We start from the raw sequence: 17,382 nt of genomic DNA, 5'->3' as shown, positions 1-17,382 counted from the left end.
GACAATTATAATAAAAGAACTTTTATGCAAAATAAAAACAAATTAAAACAACAACAACAATAATAATAATTAAATAAATGATTAAATACCTTTTATAATCGGGCCTATTGTGATGAATAAAAAGTAAAATACACAGAGTTTGTGAAGAAATAGGTCTCAATGATAACGATGTTAGCAGAAGTCAGTGAAGCAAGAACCCCTTCTTAGCCTAATTTCATTTTGGTCTCAACAACACACAGTAAGCTTCTACCTTCACTTTTTAGCTTTAACTCTATGTTACAGAAATACCCATGTTGATTATCCAAAAATAAGAAACACCCATGTTGCTCTTGTTTTCTATGATTACGGTTTCATGTTAAAGTTTACTCTTTTTTTATCTGGGGTATTTTAATTTGCTTTTTTTCATTAACAAAACCCAGTTTATGATTTATTTTATTTTATTTTTCCCCAGAGGTGTGTTTTGATTCCCGTTCACCAAAACTTCACATGTAAAATCACATAACGTGATGTATTAATGAGGAAAATCAGTTAGATAATAATGTGATGAAAACAAATTCAAAAATTGAAAGGCACTGTTTGGTACAATTGAATTTGTTGTGCTATGTTCATTGTTTTTTCCATAAGAAAGATTTGCGTAAGAAAGCACAAAGCAGATGAATAGGAATATCGAAAGCCATGTTAAGAGAGAAACAGTCACAAAGACCTAGAACAGGTGAAGCCTTGTCAAAATTTGTGTGGCCTTGTTTAAGGTTATTGTGTTTATCTTTCTCATTCACATAACCTTGTCATGTGAAAACCAAACGTGAGAGGGCCCATTCCTCTCTACTAGTAGACCCTGCTCTACTTTTTCAACCTGTAGAAAAAAAGGGTAATTCCCAGTTATTTAATGGCTCCATTTATTGTATCCAATTGTTGATTTGGAGTGTTTCAGTTTTTCATGATTAAACGTGACACCCTTTTATGTGTCTGGTACTGTGCCTATTGATGTTTCTTACATTGTGTTTCATCTCCAGGAGTGAGGACTCTGCATGTTGTTTGCAACTAGAATGACGTCATCGAATTATATGACAAGTGCCAAGGTTATATCATTTGATTATATCAGTTCAGGTGTTTCTAAAGCTGGTCTTGCTGCAATCTTTTTCAAAACCACGTTTGGCCAGAAGCAATGCTCTACATGCTTGTCCTTCAGTTTTCCTCAACCTTGTTTAAATGTCAATTTCAAGTAAGTCAGTGGCAGTTTATGCTCTTATGAGAGTCTATGCTGTAGGGAATCTGGGAAATGTAATGAGATAACTTTAAACATATACTGCATAGTTGGAGTTTCTGTGATAAATAAATGCAGAGATGGAGCTTAACATGTGTTTATATTTAATACATGATTATATTATTATCCTGTCTTTGTTGTTAGACAGTTCTACACTAGTGTTTTATTTGGTTACAGATTTTCCTCTTCTTTGGTTCGGTGTAATTAAGTATTTGAAGTCATAATTAAGGGTCTTTTGGGGGTCTCTAAGCACCATCCAAGATGATGAGAAGAGTATCTTTTAATTTGGTGGAGGTTATCTTCACAGGATAGATGAAATGTGCTTCTTTACTAAAATCAGGATAGATTAATTTGGTGTAAAACTTATGAAGAAGGTAATATCTGTGTTCTTTCTAAAGGTTGTATTCTAAAAGGGTAGGCGAGCATTGTTTAATGATTCAAAAAGGTTGATATTTTCAGCTATTTTGGGATATAAATATGAACATGTGCATGTATCTGAACATGCATGTACGCTATTTGAAACACTTCAAATACTCTGTAGGTGAATATCGTAAGTTAATTGTATGAAGAAAATTATGTATTATTGTGATAACTTTTTCTTGGGATATTAAGTCTATATGTCCCTCTTCAGGAGGATGGCTTGGTCCGTTAGAAGCAGCATAGATGACAGTAGTTTTAGTCCTTCCACTTCAAATGGCACTAATGGAAGGACCCGCATAATTAGAGTGATTCAAGAGTTTCAGTCCAAGTTAGCGTCTAAGATTCAGGAGGTGAGGAAAAATCTTGCGATGAAGCTTCTTTTCTTCTTGGTTGGAGTTTATTGTGCAACTGCCTTTGCCACTGTTATTGGACAAACTGGTGATTGGGATATTCTATCTGCTGCCTTGGCTGTAGTTATTGTGGAAGCCATTGGGGCTCTCATGTATAGGGCTTCTCTTCCTTTTGTTAGCAAGAGCAAGAGCCTAATTTCCTTATTTAATTATTGGAAGGCTGGCCTTACACTGGGACTTTTCTTGGATTCATTCAAATATTGATTTGATTTCATTATTGAATACAGCAATCCCTTCCATGTGAATTCATATCTCCTCGTGTTCTTTAAATACTTGGCATTTTTTACGCAAATGACTTATAGTCATTGTAGTTATCCATCACCTGTATGTTTGATAGATGAGGAAGTTACACTTTTCTGGACGTAAGTTGGATATATTTGAAGTTCTTAAAAGTCCCTGAAAGACAGTGCTTATATCCAGAAGGTAGGACATTAAATTAAAGGTATAAGGTTAATCGTCTGTATTTATGATCAGCATAGCAATGGGTTTGACTGGGAACATTAAGGACATTGACACATTCAACAACTCACATTAAAGGTTATGGGTTCGAATCCAGGAAACAACCCTTTTGCAATTATGAAAGGATAAGACTGCATACAAGAATTGCTCTCACCTCACCCTCGCTAGTCGGGTTTAATGGGAAGTGGTGTTTTTTTTCTCCATTGAGTTCAGTGCTGCTAGAGATGTTACCTCCCTCAGCAACAGTTCACTTCTTTAGTCCCTTATTCCTGAGTTTCACACTTTCATTCAATTTGGCATTGGATCCTTGCTAGTAGAATGGCTGGTATTCACTCTGCTGGGGAAGTCTGACAAATTGGAACAAAAAGAGGTCTACTTTTATGTTGACTTGCGACCATGGATAATGGTATACATTGATGTGAAACTGTGACCCTTTTGCAATAAATATGTTACTGCTCTACAACATGAAAGATGTGACTCTTACATACAGAGGATACTTGAAGTGCTGCTTGACTGGTGATGTCAAAATTTTGGTGCAAATTATGCAATTTGGCACAAACATAACCTTAGTAATGTGATTGTGATCATCCTTTTTGCAGAAACTACCAGATTTTTTTTAACAATGCACCAGGTGCATGTCTTCCAGGCTCCATCAAGAACGGCAGATAATGCCATCTGGGGATTCATTTTGTCTATATTAGTATATAGAGGATCTTGTGAAAAGCTATCCATCATGTTTATATAATTATAATTTTTAAAGAAGAGAATTTGCACTTTGGATTTACATTTACCTTTTGTAAGTTGTTGATAGTACATATTGGTATAGATATCACTTTGATGTACTTGTGTGCAGGAGATGCACTGGAAATTGTATTGGGACTAATTTATGTGCACATGTCATTTTTCCAGCTTAACTTGATGGTCAAGTTATATACATCTTAAAATTTTGAAAGCTAGTCAATTTTCAAGGGATAACAACTTCACTGTGTACAGTTCAAGCAAAGTCAACTTGAATCTTAAAAGCTTTATTTTGTGTCCTTGCCTTGCCTCCTTCCATCTTGAATCTTAAAAGCTGTGCAGATATCAAATATTATGTAAATATCATTACTCTATTGGCAACGGCATTTTATCATCTCTACAAGAAACTTACCGAAGACTAGGATTCGGAACTGCATTAACTACCAATTAATATTACCGATACGGATACACTTTAATCTTTATCATCTCCTCAGAACATAATTTACTTACTATTGCATTCAACCTCTCTCTTTTTTGGATAAATTGCATTCAACCTCTTATACCCTATGTAGCACCGATACGACACGTGACACGACACGACATTCCGACACGTCAATCCTAAAAATTTATGGATTTCGACACGTTAGGACACGTTTTAATATTAAATAATATTTTTAATTTATATAGTGTATATTTCATTTAATATTTAATAATTTAACAAAAAAATGAAACTAAATTAATAATACCCATCAACACGTTATAAAGATGAAAGCTTTAATAAAAAAAATAAGAACTGGGATGAGAGATATATATAATATCAGATAGAGAGATCAAATCATATTAAGAGATCAGGAACAAGGAGATACAACAAGAGCGTGATAGGAATTGACAACAATGATGCTGAGATAATCTCTTATCTACTTAAGGGGGAAAAAGACAAAAAAAATAAAATTGATATGATCAAGTGGAAGTTTTATTAATATATTTTAATTTTTTTTTAAAAAAAATTACGAAAATGTCATTTGACCGTGTCGGACACGGTCAAATTCGCGTGTCGGAATGGTCAACGTGTCAGAAAAAGTTGACCGCGTGTCCGACACCGTGTCGGAGCGTGTCGGACACGACTCTCCCTGTTTTTACAAGTGTCTGTGCTTCTTTGCTTATACCAACTAACATTTAAAAATAAATGTTTAAATGGGTAGTTATTTGCAGGGTCCCGTTAAGTTTGTAATGTTACTCATGTATCAATTGGAATAAATTTCCACATAGCCCATCTAATTGATGGTCCACCTCGTTTTATGTTATATATGTTCGATATGATTCCTATTACAGTTGATTTCTAATTTCACCCTTGCTATCAATAGACAAATATAGAGACCAATGTTTTGCTTTGGGGGCGTCAATGAAGTAAAATTGTCTCTATTTTACAAATGGTGACGGGATTGTTATCATGATCTCCATCCATAGAAAATATGATAAAATTAAGATTCTCTTTCCTTCAAGTTAAGGAGGAAAAACTCCAATATAAACAACATTGATTCAAATGCAATTTTCTAATGAGTCACATTAGCCATCTAAGACTTAAATATACAAATGAGCTCACTAATTAACTAACAACGTTTAATACCTCCCCGTTTGAAAACAACATTGTCACCAAGGTTTATTACTATGATATTATTACATATTTACTAACAAGAAGGTAGTATGTTCCTAATGTCACCAACAAAATTATCAAATGTGTAGATGTGCATGTGGCTAAGATTTTAACTACGTAGAGGTCTCACATATACTGATATACAGAGGTGTTATATCAATCCAAAGAAAGTGTGTTTTGGGGGAGTTTCATTTGACGGGTGTTTTGTTATGCAAGTCTCCCTCACAATGAATGGCAATTTGAAGTAATTATGCAACATCAAGCATCAACATCAGGGCCTGGATATGCTGGTAAACTCATTATACGCTTGTCTAAGACAGGACCTCCAACAGTAAAATGATAGAGGCTCTGGAATGTTGACCCTTTTAACCCAAGCAACTGATGCACTGCAAAAGAACACAAGATTTTCGATTACTATACTAGTGCAATATTACAAGAAGTACACTACAAGTAATTTTTTACATTTGCATTGGTTCCTTCAAGTATACAAAAGGATATGTATTTCATAGCCAAATACAATTAAATCTTTCACTAACATTATAGTACATAAAGTTTCTGAATATTTGCATTAGTACAACATATCATTTCTGCTGAGAATATGTATTTCTATTTGGTTAATGATCTAATTGATGAAGAGCTGTCAAATTTTATTCTTGCAATGACAGGCAATAGTCCTCTGTAATATTCCAGTTCTCCCTGTTGCCCCATGAACATTATCCTTGACAATATTATTGTCTAATAGTTTTTACTCTAATTTATAACAAATTTTGTGGGCCAAAAACAGATGCTTACTTCACCTGCAGATATGTGCCACAAGCCCACAACTCAATACTCTAGCAACTTTGCTTCTATAGTTCAATTGCTAGATAAAGTAGGAACTCAGAGGATCCTAGAATATGGTTCTCCATCTAAAATGTATAACTACTACTCTTCAGCAACTAGTAAATCCTTCTGTAGTTCAATTGCTAGTAAAAGTAGGAACCCAGAGGATCCTAGACTCTGGCTCTCCATCAGAAAACTATTCTCTGGATAACATGCAATTTATGTGAAATACATACCGCGCTACCAAAAGTGTCATAAAGGCAAAGCCGGAAAAAACCAGATACCAAAGGCAATGGCTACAAGTATGGTTAACAGCCTTTGAGAAACTCAATCTTTCTTCAGTAAAAGACTCTGATAACATGGCTTTACTTTAGGTGAGTTAACTGACCAATTACATATTGACAGTCATTGAGGTAACATGAGACTAGCTAATTGGCCATGATCATAAGGTTTAGATTCCATTTGCAGACTGTACCTTACAAGGATCAGAATAAACCCAGGTTGCAATCAAGAATTTCTACATTATCAATACGACTCTGGTTCTTCTCCAATTATGGGACTAAATTAATTTCCTAATGGCTCGTAAGAGGGAATAAACCTATATTTGTATGGACTGCTTTGGGATATAAATTCCTCATTAGCAAATTTTGCAAGCCAACACATGGAGGTTCAACTACTCAGTGTAAGATAACGGTCCAAAATTTAACATCACAACCAATAATTGTGTATATCAAGTCTATTCCAGTCATCATCATATCAAGCATGACTATATTTCAAGGAAAATCTTTTTAGGGACCTCCATGCAGTTTCTATCTACATTGTGGTACCATATCCTTAACCAGAATCTAACTGAGTTCAACCTATTGTTTAAATTAGAAAAGGTTGTAGAAAAGTGAAAATATAATAATCAAACTCTAATGCTTGTCAGCATAATGGAACATGGAAGAATGATGCTAAATTATCAACGCTCACTTGATGTGAAAGTGCAATTGCCTTAATGATGACTACGTAATAAATATGCTGAATATAGAACTTAGTATTGATAATTCTTAATCACTAATCTTTGCATTGACTCAGCAAGAAATCAAACATTTTCCACAAATAACTGCCACCAGACCAACAATCTCAAAGCATGGGTGAGAAAAAAGAATCATACCAGGGTCATCAAAGAAGCAACCAATTCCAGTTGCGGAGATTCCAACAGCATGTGCTTCAAGGTACAACACCTGTCCAAGGACTCCAGTCTCCCAAAATAAACGTGGATACATCCAGACATTCTTCTCACGCAAAGTAGGTTCCATACGAGCCAACATACCAAGGCTGAAGCAACCATCACTAGCAATGTCCTGCAAGTAGGTATCACATTTAAAAAGGAGATGCAATTTGCATTGAGTGTCAGTTCATATTTTAGTAAGAAATAATATTATTATACAATGAATGGTGTAAAGTGCCAACCCCAAGTAGTTTGAGATAAAGGTGATGTTGATGTTGAATGAATGGTGTAAAGTCAACTCACATAAGATTAGAGATATTAATAGACAGAATAAATCACAAACCCTATATCATTTCTGTCCCTCAAAATTAGTAGCTCTTAGGATAATAAAGCAAGAAAATAAAATTTTGATACTCTCACATTCAAATTCCAAAGAATGATGCTATTAAGAACAAACAGCAGCTAATTCACTTATTCAATAAAAAGCTCCCCATGAAACCCTAACTTAGGATGGTAGGGGTGAAGAAATCCTTGTACACAGTCTTACCCTTGTATTTTTGTAAAGAGACTATTTCTTGGATTCATACTCTCCACTCTTTGGTCAAAAAGAGTAGCTTTACAAGTTACAACTGCTCTCAGGCACATCCTCATTTATTCACTTATTCAAAGTGGGGAAAAAACAATCAGAGGACTAGTATAGTATGTATGATAAGGTTAAATATATTACTAATTGAGTAAACAGAATTTAAATAATAAATTCTCTTTAAAAGTGTAAAGAACCAATTCAATCCAAAAACTTAAGCTATTAAGTGAAGGCCTCTTTAATGGTTTTATATATCTCTAAAATACCCCCTCACACGAGAGCCCATTGGGCTTGAAGGGTGGACAAAGTACAGGCTCACCTACCTGTACTAAGAAATTCCACAAGAGAAAGTGGGGGGCAGTGAGAATCGAACCCGTGACACCGAGGCTCTGATACCATATAATGAACCAATTCAACCCAAAAGCTTAAGCTATAAAGTGAAGGCCTGATTAATGATTTTATATATCTCTAACAAAAAGCAAAAGCCAAATTCAGAACACCTAACTATTAAAAGCAATGGGAACAAACCATCATCCTAATTCCTATATAAAGAGCGACATTTATTATCTTTTCAGTAACTGTATCTCACAATTTAACTCGAACAATATTTGGTCATGTAACAACTTAGTTTCCAGAATTTAAGAAAACTCCATAATGCAATGTGAAAATTTAGGAGGCAGGTACACAATCCCCAACCATTAAGTACCTGGTGGCATGAAAGCTGCTTAGCAAGCCGCTTACAATCGGATCTAAGGAGTTCATATAGAGGAAGATCACCGGAGCAGCCCTCTGGTTTGACCCAGAGAAAGTCAGGGTTCATAGCTTTCTTCAACTCATCAAGATGATTTTCATTCCTCACCAGTAAATACAACCCTTGAGGCAACCCCACCACTCTATGAACAAACAATGCAGCATGCACCTCAGCATCCCAAGGAAGGGCTCGGAATGGCAATGAAAGCTGTCTCCTTTGCTTCCCTCCACAACCTGAAGGAAGACAATGTGACAGAATCTGATAAAAAGTATCTCTCTCCATTCCTGTAACTCCATCCATATCAACAGCACTTCTACGCTTCCTAACAACTTGCCTCACAGTTAAACCCTTGTATGAATTTTCACTATAAAGGTCACTCCTTTGAAATGGATCAACCAAGAATCTATTTCCCAAGGTCAAAGGCTTCTTCACAACCTCAGCAGTTCTATAAATAATATCCCAACACACATGCTCTTTGCTAAGAGAATTAGGCTTCCCTTTCCACTCCAACTTGGAAAACTCCAATATGGCAGAACTTAACTCCTTATAATTCACATCAAACCCACTAACCCCACTTGGATAAACCAGCATAACACAATCTGGATGCTCAAACTCAATCTCTGGAATCTTCCCTTTAACAGCACGTGATGGAATTTCAAATTCAGGAAAAACATGAAGTCCCATAAGACTCTTCAAATCATCACACCCCAAAGAGTCCAAAAGCTTCACATCCCAACCAAGACTCGCAGCAGCCATTGCAATTGCAGCAATGGCATGACCAACATCATGGTTACAGTACCTGAAAGCACGCTCCCCATACTTCCAAGCCTCACGCCAGAAAACTGAAGACAACCCAACAAGGAAAGAATTGGGGGGAAAGAACTTGGGGAAAAACCCAGATGGGATTTGAGCTCTAAGCTCCAAAGAATGCTCCTTTGGAGCATAATGAGCAACAAAAGGTGAATCAGAGAGAGAGGGTATAGCAGGTGCAACGATGTAGGCCTCCGTAGGGTGCAAGTTGCCACTACTTGGGTTCACTCTGAGGGACCAAGTGGAAAAGCCAGTGGTTTTCCAAGCGGAGAGGGCGAGGGAATCATAGAGGAATTGTGAAATAGTGGATTTGGAAATGGGTTTTGGAGAAGGAAGAGAATTGAAGAGAGAAGAGTAAAGGGGTGCATCAAGTGGTTGTGTTTGTGGTGATGGTGATGGCGGTGAAGTTGGGAAGTGGAGGAGAGAGAGGAGAGGAGCAGAGAGGTACCTGCGAAATGGGTTGGGCTGGTTGGCCCAATCAAGCCCGTGGGGCCCTCTGGCGTAATTTTTGAAGTTGTGCTTGGTTTGGTTGTGGTACTTGAGCACGTGGGAGAGTTTGTGTTCGTCGAGGTTTTGATGTTTGGTGTCGTTGGATGTGGAAGGAGAAGGAGAAGAAGGAGAAGGAGAAGGAGAAGAAGAAAAGGAACCCATGGCTTTTGATTGGAATGAAGGGTGTTTGTGGAAGTGGAAGAGTGTGGTGGTGGTTGGAATGAAATGGAAGAGCGGTGATGGGGGGTTGCGGAGAGGAAGAGATGGCATCTTTCAAATGAATGCTTATTGACTCATTCCATTTCTCAGGAGTTTTCTTCTTCTTTTTTTTGGTGTAGCAGGAGTTTTCTTTTCATGGACAAGGATTGGATTCAAGTTCTAGAAAATACAACTGCAATAGAATGTGATTCTTTTCTTTTTTTGTATATAAAGAAGGGAAAATAAAGTGCTTTTTATTTTTATCTGATATGGAAATAGGAAAATTAGGATTTTTTCTGGATAAAAATTATTTATAATAAAAAATTAATATTTATGTAGATTGTTATTATTTTTGAGATATTTATTTAAACATTCCTTCTTTTAGTGAAAAAAAATATCTTCATTTTTTTTTATAAACCAAAGGTATCTTTTATGAAAGTAATCTTGTTCGAAGTGAGTCTAAAATTAAGACTTTAAAGTTCTTCCAAAAATAATATACTAGATATGATCGAACATATGCTCTCATCTCTACGTGCTCAACTCTCCTGTACTAACTTGTACTAACTGAACTACCATCATTTGATAAAATTCTTTATATTATTAACACCAGAGAGAAGTTTTGGTTAAGTAATAAAACACTAAGGGCTCATTTGGTGGACATGATAAGATAAGAGAGTTGGATAAGGGTAGGATATGATATGGCGCTGATAAGCATATATCATATCATGTGTTTGATGAGCACCTGATTAGAAATCTGATAAGATTATGAAATTTGTTTTGTTTAAGATAACCCAATTCATAAATTAGGGTTTAGGGTTCTTGTGGAGAAATTTGTTCTGATTAGTAACAATAAATCCTGGAATTGGGGTTCTTGTGGAGAAACAAGGTGAGGAAACTGAGGGATCTTTTCACGGAAAGGCAAGGAATTATTCTCAGCTCACGAATTCGAAGGAAATTTTAACAAAGGAAAAAGATGGAAAATCCTTGGATGATGGAGAGAGAAAAAATTAAGAGTACGAGTTCATGAACTTGCTATATAGATGAATGAAGAGACACTTGAAGCTGAATGCTCAAACCACACCAAACTGCGTCGAGCCTCACTCGCATGAGAAGAAGAGAGAGAGGGAGTTCGACAAGGACAAGGAGGAGGGAGATGGTCCAGAGAGAGGAGTGGGTTTGGAAGGGAGGTAGCATGGGGATATATTGGGTATCCAATATTGGTATCCTATCTTGTTGAATCATAACCCAGCTCCCCATGTAGGATAAGAAATCATGTATTTGATAGGATAAAATGAGACAATAGGATAAACTAATCATTTCCTATTGACCCACCAAACAAGAGATAAAAGTATGATATGATAAGTTATCATTTCCTATCTTCTTTATCAAGTGCTCCAAACAGGCCCTAATCATACGACACATCAGTAAAACAATCATGCTCATACTAAAACTCCCTAATTCAAATCGACAATTAAGGGTGTGATACGAGGAGAAGAGAATGAAAAAAAGAAAAATGAAGGATATTATCTTCTCTTTGTTTGGAAGTCAAAAATATAATAAGGGAAAAAAATAGATAATTAATGAGATATTTTTACAATTTTATCCTTTTTAAAAAAACTAATATGATTATTATATTTTACAAGTTAAATTAAATTTAAAATTTATAAAAAATTTATTTATGTAATTTTCATATTTAAAAATAATTTTCCCTCTAAAAATTATTTTCTCTCTCTAAGAACTTTTTTTTTCTCTAAAAATGCATGAGGGAAGAGATCAAAGCATGAATGGAAGGGAAGATTAAGGAGAGGTCATTGTTAGAGTTTCGTTTTTGCATGAAATGAAGAAAGCGAAAGAAGGTTGCTTGTTTCTGAATTAAACGAGAGAAAATTAAAAAATTTGTAAAAAAAAGTAAGGTCATATAAATAATTTATTATATTTTTCCTCTCGGATCCAGAACTCTAATTTTAAATGTGAGAAGACTTTAAAAAATCCTTTATTTTCATCCTTCAATTTTTAAAACTCATATAAAAAGAGGAAAATCTTTCCCTTTTTTTATTTTTCGTGTTAATATTGACTCCCGGATTAAGTCGTTTTTGTGCTTTGTATATACATGATTACTCTAAATATTTAACCGATGTACACTGTCAGCGTATTTATTTTATTTTTTTTCAATGGAAGTGTTTTTTCTGAGATTATAATTATCAAAGGTCTTTTTTTTCTTCATGATTGCATCAAAGAATGACATCTTAATATTACTTACCAGAACTCCAGAAGGAGACAATTATCAACAATCATGGCCAGTCTTTTCAAGCTTTACGACCTCCATGACCTGAGTTTAAGATCAAATTTAATCAAGTATATATATAACACGCACAAAAGCAGAAAACCACAACAATGTTAACCCCACAAGCTGAAAGAAAAAAGATTTGTGTTTAAAGGGGTGAATTCTAACTACATAATCAAAGAGCAAATAACTTGTTTCTTCATGCTTGTTTAAGTGACTTCACTCCTGAGTCGAGCGCGAGAGGTTTTTTGTTGTCAATGCTAGAAGGCCCCCATTTTGCATGATTTGTTGGGTCTTCAGTTATACTAAAACTCATCACGTTAGACTAAATCAACAATAAACACATTATCATATGACCAACAAAAATAACATAATTATACCAACAATCATTGATTTTAATGATAAATAACGTGTTCCTTTTATACGAGTCTGTTCATGGTATCTCAAAGGTTATCCTTTAAACTAAATGCATCAATCAAACAGTGCTCAAATTAGATTAGTTAGGTAATCGATAAATCGATTGGAAAAAAAAAATAATGAGATTGTTTAACATAAAGTGATAATTATTATTATTATTTTTGTTATTTATGGGTTAAATCTACACCCATGATCAAACATGGAAAAGAGAATATAGTTCTATTAACAAAAAATGAAGCTATAGGTTTTGGGTCCATATCCAATTCAAACTTCAAATTTTTGGGCCAGTATATGATAAACACACTGTCACATATTGAGTAGGCCTAAATTGTGGACCACATACTCTGCCCAACATGTTTAACTTCTGGAGTTTGGGCCTTTAAATAAAGTCCTTACGAAGGGTGGCTTTTAAGGTGGAGCATTGGTAAAATTGACCACCGAGAGGATATTATAATTTACAATTCAGTCATTTGATTATTTATAATTTTTCCTTACATCCATTACTAATTTCACATAATCATCACCCAATCCTCGAGATCGAGGCATTAATGTTTTTTTTTTCGGTAAACGAGGCATTAATGCTTTACTTTAGAGAAATATGGAATAGATTGAATATTAATTTGTTGTTTACTAATTTTTTTATTAATTGATCCATTTTTTTAAATAATAAAAGGATTTTACTTTTGTGTCATATTGAGGTAGTTTTGCATCCTGTTGATACATCGAAAAAATGCAAAACACACCCCCCCCCCCCCCCCCCTCTCTTTCCCTTTTTTTTTTTTTCTTTAAAGTGGCTTCACAATAATCCCCTCTCTACAGGAAAATTATTTACCATTTGTACAATATGACAAAAGTAAAACCCATAATAAAATGGAAATTTTAGTAAACATTTAAAAAATCATCTAACAATTTTGTTTCATTATATTCCATAAAAAGTCATGAATTTTCTCAATCATTAAATATCCATAAATTACCTTTTGATCAGAACTACTTTTACAATTAGGCTGATCGTGTGATCTTTCTCTACACAAATGGCCTGAAATCGTCTTGAGTCAGAGCATTTTCCAGTTAGAGTATCTTTAATCCATGGGTCTTAATTGGAATAAGATGAGGGTATACCTACAAGACACTCTGACGCTCAAGTCAGATATGGTTCAAGCAGATTTTTATTATGTTGAAGAAGATGTATACCTTTGTGTTAACATAATGTATTTATAGTAGAGAGATGAGAAGCTTGGGAGATGACCAACTTGCAAGTGGTGAGGTGACAAATCTTCTAATTGGTTACTGTAGGTGGCTGAGATAAGCTTTGCTTATCTTGGTGCCAAAGTAATGTGGCTGTAACTTTTAATGTTGAGGAGCTTGCTAAGATAAGCTTGGGAGATGAAGAAGAGGTAGCAGCCTTTGTTGACCAAAACTGTGCTTAATGATGAAGACATTGAATGTGGGCTTCTTTTATGTGGGACTTATATTAATATCCACGTCACCTTTGTAATTTGCACAAATTTCCATTGCCTCCTCTCGTATTACTGAAGAGTCAATGTTTCATTTTATTAAAGTTTAAAATAAAAATATATTTAATCACATTTATTTTGTGCACTCCTCTAAGATTTTAAGATTAATGTTACCGACAAATTAATCATAAAGGGTATACAGTAAACTGAGCCACGTGCGAAGTAGTAAGATAAAGATGTCATTGGTTAAAGGATGAAAAAATTTGTCCTTGAGAATTAAAGACTACAATAACTATGCTGCAGATGTGTGAGGCCGGGGCTTGGGCCCATTACATTTGGATCATGTTTTATATACATTTGGATCAGTAATAAATATATATATATAAAAGATTAATATTTTTCATGTTGTTAGAAATAATTTTATTTTTTACATACACATAAAGATATATGGAGCCTATATAGGGCCAAATGAAGATAAGAGAGCGAAAAAGAAAACATAGATCCGACATACTTTTATATGTATATAGAAGATAAAATTATCTCCTATAACATGAAAAATATTAATTCTATATATATATATATAGAGGCTTACATTTCTGCAGCTGTTGTACGTGCAGCAATCAAATACTTGCCATATATATATTTGAAAGCATTAAATACGGGTAATCATAACCATACAAAGGATAAAAACATTAAATGTGAGGAATCATAACCATAACTTGTCGTTGTTGTACGTAAAGCGGCTGCAGAAATAATTTTATCACATATATATATATATATTATATTTCGTATTATTTAAAACATTAACCAAATCAAATGTTAAATATCATTCCATCACACATTGAACATAAATATAGTATGGACAAAAAATGCAATGTTCACAAGCTAAATGTGCTGAACTTGACAGGTGCCAGCTGTAATCCAGAAAGGATAAAGTGTAACTCATACACTATATATAACTATTCATCAATTCAAATCGATTCAAATTATTGTGATCGTAGCGAAAAATTTATAATTAAATTAATCGAAAACTAAAAAAAAAATCAAAAATTAAAAAAATCTTGCATATTTTAATTGGATTAGATCAATTTTTAGTTTTGTTGGTAAAAACCGATCTAATGTATTATATATTTATTATTTTTGAAAGATGGTGACTTGAAATATTGGATGCTATTGATAGCAAACTATCTTGTTTTAATTTTTTAATATTTATTAATCTATTTTAACTCTTCATGAGTTTTAAAAATTATTTTAGTTTAAAGAGTTGAATTTTCCAACCTTATTTTAATATAGTATGTGGTTTTATAGTTGAAATTTTAGGCTATTCAAAAAATCGAAATCTAATCCAATCCAATCCAAATTAAATAAAATTGGATTGGATTGAATAAGATTTTTTTAAAAATCCAAACAGAACAGATGATTAAATGATCAAATCAAAGGGATTGGATCAGATGATTTTCACTTTAAAATTGATCCAATTCAGAGTGCGAACACCCTTAATACATGGAATATCATATCCTAATTGTTACTGTAGTTATTTTTTACACCTAAAACAAAACTCAAGTGACATTAATTACAGAGAAGTGGATGGAATAAATAAAATTAGGTGAATTATTTTTTCTCAATATTAATAAATAATATATTATCGGGTTGTCAATATTACAATAATACAAAAGATATTTTCCGGAAAAAAAAAAATCATATGATTTTGATGGTGGTATCCCAATTAGTAAAAGAAGGGGACCATAGTATCCGTTTCTTTCACGGGCGTGTTTTAGCATGAAAAAAAACAACACAGAAATGACCCCAAGAAAAAAGAAAAAGAAAAAAGAGATAAGAAAGTGGAGTGGCAGAAAGAAGCTGATAAAACTAAGCATACGGCTTTTATGAAACATCACCATATGAGAACCGTTAATATGAATCACCAACGTCATATAAAACCACCTGACATAAGAAGATATGCATGAAATGGGTATAGGTAGATAAGAGGTTATAACAAATTACTCAAATAAGTAAGTTTCCTTCCTACACGTGTTCTTATAATGTGAACAAAATATAAAAGTCTATGTTGATTTTCACGGTCCCCATTCCATTACCTGCAAAAAGATCAACAAAATTTCATTATTCAAAGACTGGTCCACACAATATTATCACAAAGATGATACACCAAATTTTCCGTATAGCAGTAGTAGTAGGACCACACACAGTGCAACAGAGCCATAGAAAACAACTGGGCCCTAAAGCCCTATAAGATCTTTTACAAAAAAAAAAAAAGTCGTATGAGATTCCCATGAACCACAAGAAGATCCATCCACCAATACCATATTTGACACAATGACACCACAAAAATAAATGGACCCACACCCATCATTCATCATAACACGTTTAATAAAAGTGAAAAGTTTATGTCATTTTAAAAGATATAAAATTATGTCATTTTAAGTAAAAAAAAAGATAAATCATAAAAGAAAGATTGGACAAAAAAAAATGTAACTCACATTTCTTTGTGAGACTAAAATGACACAAATTATATCATTTAAAAAAACAAATATTTTTTCCTTAATAAAATATGTGGCATGCGCGGATAAAGGCATTTTTATCCAAACAAGGCAAAAGTACAAATATATCACCTATTTAATTTTGAGAAAAATTATATTTATAATTTTTTTCTTATAACCTTTTTATAATTATTTTTTTATTTTTAAATTAAAATCAAATTAAGAGTTATAAAATAATATTAAATGAGAGCTATTGATTTAATTTTGATCTAATAACCATAAAATGGTTATATGAGAATTTTTTTTATAAATATAACTTCTCTCTTAATTTTTTCTTGACAAATTATTTACTTTTTTTCTGGATACAAATTATTTGTTTATTTAATACGAATTAAACCTGCATAAGAATTTGTCTTAAAGTATGTGGATCACCAATTTACCACCATATATGAATATTTATACAAATATTTGCATAATGCAAGACGCGCTTGCAATACGCATATAGGTCATGCGCACCCCATATACTTCTTACAGAGCATGACACGTGAAAAACTCATTTTGATTTTTGAACAAGTTATAGATGGAGTGATGTACGAGTTAAACACATATATTCTTTATATGCATTTCACTCAAATTAATAAATATTTTGTTAAAACAATAAAATAGATGATATATTTGGATTTTTTCCATTGCATTGATAAAAAGCAGCACATAAAAGAGGACAAATGTTGCCTTCATCGTAATCCCACAGGTACATATATAAAACCCTTGGCTAAATTAGTGGGAATACATTACTCCAAAAGTTAGTTCAAAGGGTGAGAGTGTCCAAAGTCTTATAAAGGTACAACCAATGTGGGAGAATATATCTCAACACGCTCCTCACATGAGAGCCCATTGAGCTAGAAGCGTGAATATTAC

At 33.6% G+C, this 17,382-nt stretch overlaps 2 protein-coding genes across 3 annotated transcripts; one reads left to right on the top strand and one right to left on the bottom strand.

Annotated features, from left to right (window-relative positions):
* The first annotated feature begins 147 nt into the window (after positions 1-147).
* On the top strand, positions 148-3,436 carry LOC133300398 (uncharacterized protein ycf20). 2 transcript variants are annotated; one of them, XM_061499930.1, is made up of 3 exons: positions 148-238; positions 1,014-1,222; positions 1,896-3,436. In XM_061499930.1, exons 2-3 carry the CDS (start codon positions 1,029-1,031, stop codon positions 2,296-2,298), a joined length of 597 nt encoding a protein of 198 aa, XP_061355914.1. In that variant the 5' UTR covers positions 148-238; positions 1,014-1,028; the 3' UTR covers positions 2,299-3,436. The 2 variants fall into 2 exon arrangements, with proteins under 2 accessions (XP_061355914.1, XP_061355915.1); XM_061499931.1 differs by lacking the exon at positions 148-238 and adding an exon at positions 251-382.
* A 1,390-nt stretch (positions 3,437-4,826) lies between these two features.
* LOC133300397 (uncharacterized) lies at positions 4,827-9,983 on the bottom strand. The gene is made up of 3 exons (XM_061499929.1): positions 8,270-9,983; positions 6,924-7,113; positions 4,827-5,331 (listed from the first exon to the last, which is right to left on the bottom strand). Exons 1-3 carry the CDS (start codon positions 9,881-9,883, stop codon positions 5,204-5,206), a joined length of 1,932 nt encoding a protein of 643 aa, XP_061355913.1. The 5' UTR covers positions 9,884-9,983; the 3' UTR covers positions 4,827-5,203.
* Between the last annotated feature and the right edge of the window lie 7,399 nt (positions 9,984-17,382).

The sequence above is a fragment of the Gastrolobium bilobum genome, unplaced genomic scaffold, assembly GCF_033153095.1.
Source record: "Gastrolobium bilobum isolate Gb01-03AN ecotype WA unplaced genomic scaffold, APGP_CSIRO_Gbil_v1 utg28843, whole genome shotgun sequence".
Taxonomy (NCBI): domain Eukaryota; kingdom Viridiplantae; phylum Streptophyta; class Magnoliopsida; order Fabales; family Fabaceae; genus Gastrolobium; species Gastrolobium bilobum.
The sequence above is the reverse complement of the archived record's forward strand: the minus strand, read 5'-3'. Positions and strand labels throughout refer to the sequence as shown.